Here is a 9163-nt window from a genome sequence, read left to right as displayed (position 1 = left end):
TCATGCCAATAAGACTTCCGTTCACGCCTTCCTCCCCCCGCCCCATTATTTCCCCAACGATTAATGCGTTTAGAAAGGGCGTTGACGTCTGTCTCTCTCCCCCACCACCCCGGTGATGTTCCTGTTTTTAATTTCTGTTTTAATGGAACAGGTCTTGAGGGAGTGCGAGGAGAATGAAGAGGAGGAGTCCCAGATGGAAGGATGAACTGGCGGCTTGTTGATCTCGTCTCTTTGCTGTTCCTATGGGACCGGCTGGCTCTTACTCTCCATTGCTGGGCTCTCTTGGTGCTTTCCTCTCATCACCAACACCAACATGTCACCAGCCCCCTCGACTGGCTCCTCTCGGATAAGGGGCCCTTCCACCGGGCCCGGGATTATTCCAATTTCCTGGATAGATACCGGCAGGGATTTACTACCAGATACAAGATCTACAGGTAAGAGACAACAAGAGCTGCCCCGGGAAGTTAGCGAACAGTGTGGAACCGCTTTCTTTTTTAACTCCTTTCACGAAATGTGTTCATTTATTTAAAATCAGCATAACATGTACGGGTATTTAACATGACTATTGTTCGTTTACTTTAATATTAAATAGTGTATGTTACTTTAACCGTCGGGTATGTGTTCCTTTAAGAGCCCGTGTGTCCGTGGGTGCTGGTGTTACCAGGTTGCAGCGCTGTGTGCTCACATCTCCCCCTGATGAAGAGATCGGGTTTTGCAGTCCCTAGTCTGCCGAAGAGATGCTGGTCTCTCTCTCTCTCCGAAACACACACACACACACACACACACACACACACACACACACACACACACACACACACAAACACACCACCTCAATTCCACCCCCCCACACTACAGCGCCGCAAGCTAGAGAATCTTTCCTGTATATAGGGTCTGTTGTCACTGAAATTGGAACGGGGCAGTTAGCCCAGATGGAACCAACGTGCTTAAAAAGCAGCTGAGAAGTACAATTTAGAATTGCAAAACACAAATGTCCACAGTCAATAACATACTTCACTTAATCAACATCAGCATCATTCTTTCTGCGAGAATGTCTTTTACACGGATAGTTCTGAGTGAACTAATTGTCTCCCGTTGCGGAAAATAGTCATGGGTGTGATGGAGATCACCCGAAAATCCGTAGACATATTAGAGTTACGAATCTGAACACAGTACCAATGTTAAACTAAGTTTCACTCTGCCATTTTACTGAGTTACACGCCGCTCTGTAAGTGCCACATATCCGCTGCGGATTGGGTTGGATTCCAGAATACTTCCCAGGTGACTCATTATCTTAAACCTTCAGCCGTCTCATTCAAATTATAATTGGCCATGTTCTTCGTATCCACCAAATTCCACCCACGATATATCCAATCCCGCTTGTTAGAGAAAGTTACCTCGCACTCCCAAATATCGGGGTATTATGTAGACTAACTACTGTTCAGCTACATTGCACACAATGGATTTATAACGATACGCACTCATTCCACTTACCGCACATTTTATTTAACCCTTACATACTGTTCGGGTCAAATTTGACCCGTTTCGATATTTGCAGCAGTAAAAACACCATAAATGCCATTTTTTTTTAGCCGAAACTTGATGATTTTTCCTAAAGTGACCCAAAATGTGCAAAAATGGAAATATTTTAAAATTTTATACTTTTGTACAGGTGCTACAAATTTTTGTACATTGAGGCTGTTCTGGGTCAAATTTGACCCGTATCTATTAAAATGGATTTTACATCTCTGAAACGTTAATTAAGGATTAATCACCCATTTATTAATATCAGATAGGCTATTTATACATTCTAAATAGATCTGTGGTTCAAGATTTGATATAGACACTTGTTATGAGGGAATTCTTGGGACGGGTCAAAATTGACCCGGACCATACTATGAAGGTATAGAATATGAGCTGTATGTAAGGGTTAACGCACTACTTAACTGATGTAAGTACCATGCCTTGCAACCAAATATCCTTAACAAATCATACCGCAAAATATCAAATATAAATGTTAGCAACAAATACTGACTTCATTATTTACCATTTCAGTACTTGAAATCGAATTACAGTATACGATTACTGCCAATTAATATGTGTATTCACATATTCCTCATGGTAGCACTCATTGGAAACCAGATAGTGTGCATAATGGTAACAACTTCAACGCCAAATATCTTCCTTTCAAAGTTGGAACTGTATTTAATTTGTCTTCTGCCATTCCAGCCAAAATGTTAAGTGTTGGAATTCTAAATGTGATTCCTTAGTTAACTGGGTTTAAAAAAATCTTGGTGACTGCCTATTGTTTGCAAGTTTTCAGTGCTTGTATAAAATAAGTGTTTTCCTCTTTTCAATAAAAAAAAGTAAAATATCAAAATACACGCAAATTTAACTTGAGTGGCAAATTGCAAACCTTTAAGTAGCACTAAGCTTGACAGGAGCATGGGTAATTTCTCACTAGTAGGAAGAACAATTTGCAGATATGACAATAACATTGACAATTTTGCATCATACAGTGGTGAAATCTTGAAATTTTCAACCACATATTCAATCCAAGGTATGCTAATTAGATTCAAATCTGAGCTTAATTAATATCAGGTGTTCATTATCTTTTTATAATACATAACTTACCTGAACAGCTCATAAGGTATGAATTTACATAAATTACTTTTAGAGGTGTAATTATCATTTTTTTTCATTTATTTATTCATTCATTGTTTGTTTATTCATTGCAAATTATTTTTTCCATTATTTTACTTAAGAAGTCATGATGCTACTTCTTGCTGCTTTTTTTTAAGCTTTGATAATGCAACCTCTTTCCAAGGGCAGAACTTAGGAACTTGTAACATGCTCTGGATCCAAAATTATATCTGAACAACTCAGCAACAACAGCCTCTATTCATACAGTGCCTGTTAATGCAAAAAAAAAAAAAAATCCTTGGGAGAAAGAAGGGGAAATAAAAATATTTAGAAGTATAGGCAAAGGTGAAGCTATTTGAAAAACAAAATGAGTAAAAACTTGGTCAAAGGATAATGGTTTTGAGTTAGGAGAAGCAAAAAGGTTGTGAATATAATTCCAGAATGTGGGGCTTGACAGTGAATGCCTGTCAATGTTGAAATGAGAGTTATGCATGGTTGAATAGCTAATTTATATGTAGGTCTTGTAAACTCATCTAATCCCATCAACCAGGTTTGAGCTCATTGCTCCCTCCATCATTCACAGTTATCTATTATGCCATGTAAATTATTTTAACCCCTTGGCCAGTTTGTGGTGAGATCTTATCAATTTAAATTTGATGTAGAGTTTATTTTATGAGCACTATGTTCAGGGGGAATGCTGGGCTGCAGAGACTATTTTATAACAACTTAAAACCATATGGAAATATAGAATGCAAAAGTATTCAGAATCAGGTTTAGTATCACTGGTATGTGCCGTGAAATTTGTTGTCTTTGTGGCAGCAGTACAATGCAATACTTAATAATAAAAAAAAACAGAATTACAGTAAGAGTGCATGTATTAAATGGTTAAAATAAATAAGTAGTGCAAAAATAGAAATAAATAAGTAGTGAGGTAGTGTTCATGGGTTCAGTGTTCATTCAGAAATAGGATTCAAGAGTATTCTTTCTGAAAGGCATTTGTAGTTTGATCTATTGTACACTCTCTTTACATATAAACTTCCTAGGAAAAAATGTATACTGTCTCTTTGCTTACTCGTAATTCTATACTTTATCAGCCCGATATTTTATCATGTTATTCAATTCTAAGTGACTGAAACCTAGAGATACTGTACATCTCAAACATCTGAAAGGTATTGCAGCTGTTATGTTCTTGAGCACGGTGTCAGTACATTTTCTCTTACCCTTGAAATATGTTCCTTAAACAGCCATCTATCTAACATCTTTTTTAACGTATCCAATGAGGCACAGATGATCACTTTGGTTGGAAGTGTAGAAATTCTGTTTATTTGCTTGCATGTGAGTCCAAAGAATGCTGTGGATCTCTGATTGCATTTCTATTTACAGTACTGTGCAAAAGTCTTGGGCACATAGAAAACAAATCTGTAAAGATGCTTTCAAAAATAATGAAACAAAAAGTTTCTAAATATCAAAAAATAATATAAAGAGCAGTAAACAGTAAACAAACTAAATCAATTCAATATTTGGTGTGACCACCCTTTGCCTTTTAAACTTCATCAGTTCTCTTAGGTACAGTACACTGTCATGCAGTTCTATAAGAAGATCAGCTGGTAGGTTGTTCCAAACATCTTGAAGAACTTTGCACAGTTTTTCTGCAGACTTTGGCTGTCTCTCTTGCTTTGGTCTCTCCAGGTAATCCCAGACAGCCTTGGTGATGTTGAGATCAGGGCTCTGTGAAGGCCAGACCATCTGAAGCCATATAAAAATCTAAGATTTTTGCACAGTATTGTATCTGTAGTTGAACTTCTATGAAGGACTTTAGTAAGTTCAACTGCAGAATATTAAAGTACTCTTTGAATGTACATAGTTGTTGTACCTGTACTCATGCATTCCAGAGTTTATGTCTAATTTAAGATTTAACACTTGAGCAAACAATTAGTTACGTCGGATGTTTTGACAAAGGAAACATTCAAAACAACCAGTGCTGTTTTCAAGAAAATGTCAAAGACTTCCCTTAACTCTATCAATTACAGAAACTTTAAGACCATGCACATTCTTGCAGCTGCTGTTTTTGGTTTACTCATGTTTTTGGCACTTCCTCACCATCTAGACACCATTTTTATTTTGCAGATTCTAAATATATCTAATTTGTGTTTAGCCTTCGAACAATTCTCAAAATGTTAAATGCTGGGATTATCTTTCTTCCCCTTTTTTGAGCTCTTGATGAAAAATCAGTGCCCTTTTTCAAGATGGAACATCCCTGATGCTACAGATGTGACCAATGAGCTACTAATGGTGCAAAGAAGTAGGTTAGCATGCTGTTCTCTGATCCCAAGAACTGAAATTCTTCTCTTAAAGGGACAAGGGAGCTGGATAGAGGAACTGAATTGTAAAAAGCAACCCATATGATATCGTCAGTAGCCTTAATTAGTTTAAATAGTTCTATGGGTTTGATGTGAAATGAGATTTTGAAACTACACTTCATTCACATGCTATCTTTAATGGCCTCTGCTAACAAAGCAATAGCTGAGATGGGAAGGTGAAATATTTACCAAATGAAACTCATATTTCTATGGTTCAGAGAGATGCTTGAATTTGGAGTGTTAGATGCTAAGAAGGGATGTCATTCTACTTTAATGCAAATTCATGTCAAAAGTATGAATATTTTAACTTCATAATGCTGTCCCATCTTTGATCGACTGAGTGAACTCCATGGCATCTCACTACACCTAAATGCTTCTTACCATTTACATTCATATGCCTCCTATGTGAATGTTTTTGATACTTGGATTACTTTATGTTTAATCATATCAGTATTCGCTGTTATATAGATTGTCCCACAGTTTAATTGGATCATTAGTAGTTATCAACCTTATTTGCACTATCGCTGTTCAGAGTTTTTGGTATTCTATATCCCTTCTGTTTAATTTGTACGCTAAACCAAACAGCATGTGAATGAGAGGCACTATTTCCAGTATAGATAAATTAAGTGCCAAGGCAAAAGCTGCTATTCTTATATCATCTGTTTTAAATTGTAAAAGGAATAGCTCTTTCATTTATCATTAATTACATCAGATTTGTTTTAAAACATTGCATCCTAGTCATCATCAAATGCCTTTATAACACTCAAATGTCTCTTTGCAAATGGAATCATAATTTCAAAGATCTCTTAGCAGACAAATGGAACATCTCTGATTGCTTATAAAATTGTTCTGTCGACTCTTAACATTTTAAATGAGAATTGATGGTTTTCATTTGGTAAATATTTCCCCTCTATCAGTATTGGACTAACTGGTCTATATATTTTCCTGATTCCCATCTACTCTGTTTTGTGTTTTTGAATATAGTAGTCTACCTCCTTTACATAGATTCCCAAGATAAAAATCTTTGTTTTTTTTCCAGTTTCTACCCAAGTTCCATTACCACTTGCTATAGAAACCATATTCCTTGATTTCCTTTATAATTGATACATTAGTAATATCTTGGTGTATTGCACATTTCCATTCCCATCTGATTAAGCAAATTGGTCATGACCTCCATTAGTGAAGAATTTACTTATCACATTCTCATTATTCTTGGTTTTGCATGATTTTCAGCAACTCAATCCATAAATCCTTCACTCGATTGCTTGTTTACAGATGCAATAATTAAAACTTCCTCGCTGCCATCTGCTGTGTCACTTGCTGTTATCTCAGTACCTTTTTTGTTCGTTATTCCTTATTTCCTAAACAAATTGGTGGTGTGGGTGGACTTTCAGTTCACTCACTATGATTTCATTGCTTTTTAAACCATGTTCATACTTTTTCTACCTTGCTCCAAGTTTCCTTTAAAATATATTTGGTTTTATTTTTGACTTCCGTTCTTATTAATCCTCCTGTTCATCTGCTCTAAGTTCCAAAATTGACGGCTCTGAACTTCTGCATCTGCATTACTTTAAAAAAAAAACAAATTACACCAGTAAAATGATCACATGAAATCAAGCATCTGAGCAGTTCAGGAAATGCTATTTATTTTCATTTGCTCTTCTGTGTTTGCTTCTTGGCCTGAAAGTCTAACTTCTTCTGAATCCAGCTCAAGTCTTCCATCCAACTGCTTCATGACCGATGCATCAGGCAATGCATTGTTCCCTAACATCGTATTTAACATGAGTGGCATCAAAACTTTCCCCATTCTGACTGGATAAGATAAGAAGAGAGAATTCTGGATGACTGTCTTTTAATTTATACTTAATAAATATTAATACTATTTAGTTTTTCATACATTCCCAATGTGACCCTCTCTTCATTTCTACCTGGAATACAAGTGGTGCTGATTCAATATACCCATTCAATGACCCATGAACTATTTGTCCTTTCCTCTTCATGCTTACATATTCTTCCTTGTATCTTTGCTTCACTTTATCCCACCCCTTACCTCCCCCCCCACCCCCAGCCTTCTTGCTTTGCTTTTTTTTACCTTAATGAAACAACTTGAGACATTGTGTGGTGGGTGTTAACAAATTGAGGTGTCTTTTTAATATGTTCCTTCCCCTCCCCCCCCACAAAAAATAGAAAACACAAATAATAGCTTAGTCCTGATATTTCTAGCAAATATTCTATCGCTCTGGTTCATTTAATTATATTTTCTCCTATCTAGGCATGAAGAGCAATGTAGAGATTAAATCACATATTGTAGAATAAATCATTGTGAGGAGTGGAATGTGAGGTTTATTGCTCCAATGCAGTTTGTTTTGTATTTTTTATTACTCTGAGGATTACAAAAATCACAGTTAATAATTCTAAATAGAATCCCTTCAATTTAATAACTTTGGAATCTTTCCTAATTTAGATGACTGTGATATGTTGTTTAATAAGATATGAGGAAGAATTTTTAGTCTTAGGCTCTGTGCATAACTTTAAGAGTTTAGTAGCTTTGTATAGTAGCCAGAGGTTTAATGACCTCCATTAAAAGAGGGCAATAATTTTTGTTCAAAGCTTTGAGATGATAACTTTTGTATTGGTTTGGGACTACTTCCATTCAGGGGCTTTGCCAGTCCTGCACAATATATGACTCAGTGAGGTCTCTGGTAATGTAATGAGCAGGATTTTATAGAATGCTTTATGGGGGACATTTCATGAGATCACTGAGATTTCTAATTTGCTAAGGAGATAGTATACTTCTATTAAGCTGTGAAAGGAGCTATGTAACATCTCAACATGTGTTGTTTATGCAGCAATTTTTGCACTACATATGTAAGTGCTTGGAAATTGGATTGCAGCCAATTTTGGTGCATTGTGTTTAACCCTTTGGCCTAACTGGGCATCCCACATTAAAAAAAAACAAAATGCTTAATTAGCCAGAAGCCAGTTTAGAACCAAAATACTGATTTATACCCAGAAGATAGGACTTGATTGATTCTTTATGCAAACAACTGACTTTTATGCATCATCTGCTGCTTTACCACCCAGCAAACAGAGGAGGATATCATCTGTTCAGGGAATAATCTCTATAGCAGCTAGGTGGCGGGAGAACAAGCTGGCTGTCATGGGCAGAGAGAGAAAAAGACAGCTTCCACATTCACTTAAAGGATCATGCTTATTCTGATTGATGAAATACGTTCTATGCTCCAAAGGGCCAGGAGACCCATTATGAGAAGAGCCTTATAGTGGCTGCACTTACCCCATCCAGCAGTGATATCCCCATCTAATAAAGGGACATTTAATGATCTCACAACTGTTAGTGCAATCCGTTAGTGCCACTGATTGCACTAACAGAGGGAAGATCCTTACAGACTAGCTTGAGTAGGCTTTTGTGTTGGGATCAAGGGATGAGATCTTGTGTTGGAATGAGCTCTTCCAAAACGTGCCTTCCACTGGATATAGATTGCTTCTCTGTCCTTGATAAAATCACCTGTATTCTTGGCTTGGAATGCACTGGAACTTTGGGTGTTCATGGAAGGTCGAAGAATTTGTGTGTGACATAGTTATCCCTGAATGCATTCTTTCCACGCTGCATCTGTTTTTGTTTTGTTTGAATTCTTGGTTGGCACTGGAAAATTTAGTTTATAGATTCCATATGCAATCACCTCTCCAGCAGGGATTCCTATGTATCACAGGTAGCTTGTACCTGCCCCTACACTGGTAGGGGAATTTGTCAAATCTCTGCGGGACATTTTATTTCTCACTACATGCTTTATTTTGCTGTTCCTGCCCCTGCTGCTCTCCAGGCTCTGCCTCCTGCCCCTCAAGTTCTGGGACTCTTTGCTGTGCCTCCAACAACATCTGTAAATTTGCACAGTGTGATAATAAAAAAGCATAGTGGGTTCCCCTGGGCTGATGCAACCAAGAAAATCCCTTGGCGAGCAGGCCAACTGTGTTTTTCACAAATAGATTTATGGAGAGATCTCGCACTGAAACATGTCCTTTGGCTAACCAAGTCCTTATCGACCATCAAACACCTCTTTGCACTAATCTTATATTAATCCATTTTTTAGTCCCCCCACATTCCCATCACCTGCCCTCCCCCCCTTTGCAACTTACAGCATTCT

The 9163-nt window shown here is 37.2% G+C and overlaps 1 protein-coding gene across 1 annotated transcript in view; it reads left to right on the top strand.

The window, feature by feature from the left end:
• The first annotated feature begins 201 nt into the window (after positions 1-201).
• Positions 202-9163, top strand: part of LOC140206387 (BMP/retinoic acid-inducible neural-specific protein 3-like) — a 227177-nt gene continuing 218215 nt past the window's right edge. The window contains exon 1 of the mRNA XM_072274752.1: positions 202-434. Within this exon, the coding sequence (XP_072130853.1) occupies positions 202-434 (233 nt within the window). The remainder of the gene's footprint in view (positions 435-9163) is intronic.

The sequence above is a fragment of the Mobula birostris genome, chromosome 12 (assembly GCF_030028105.1).
Source record: "Mobula birostris isolate sMobBir1 chromosome 12, sMobBir1.hap1, whole genome shotgun sequence".
NCBI classification, from domain to species: domain Eukaryota; kingdom Metazoa; phylum Chordata; class Chondrichthyes; order Myliobatiformes; family Myliobatidae; genus Mobula; species Mobula birostris.
The sequence above is the reverse complement of the archived record's forward strand: the minus strand, read 5'-3'. Positions and strand labels throughout refer to the sequence as shown.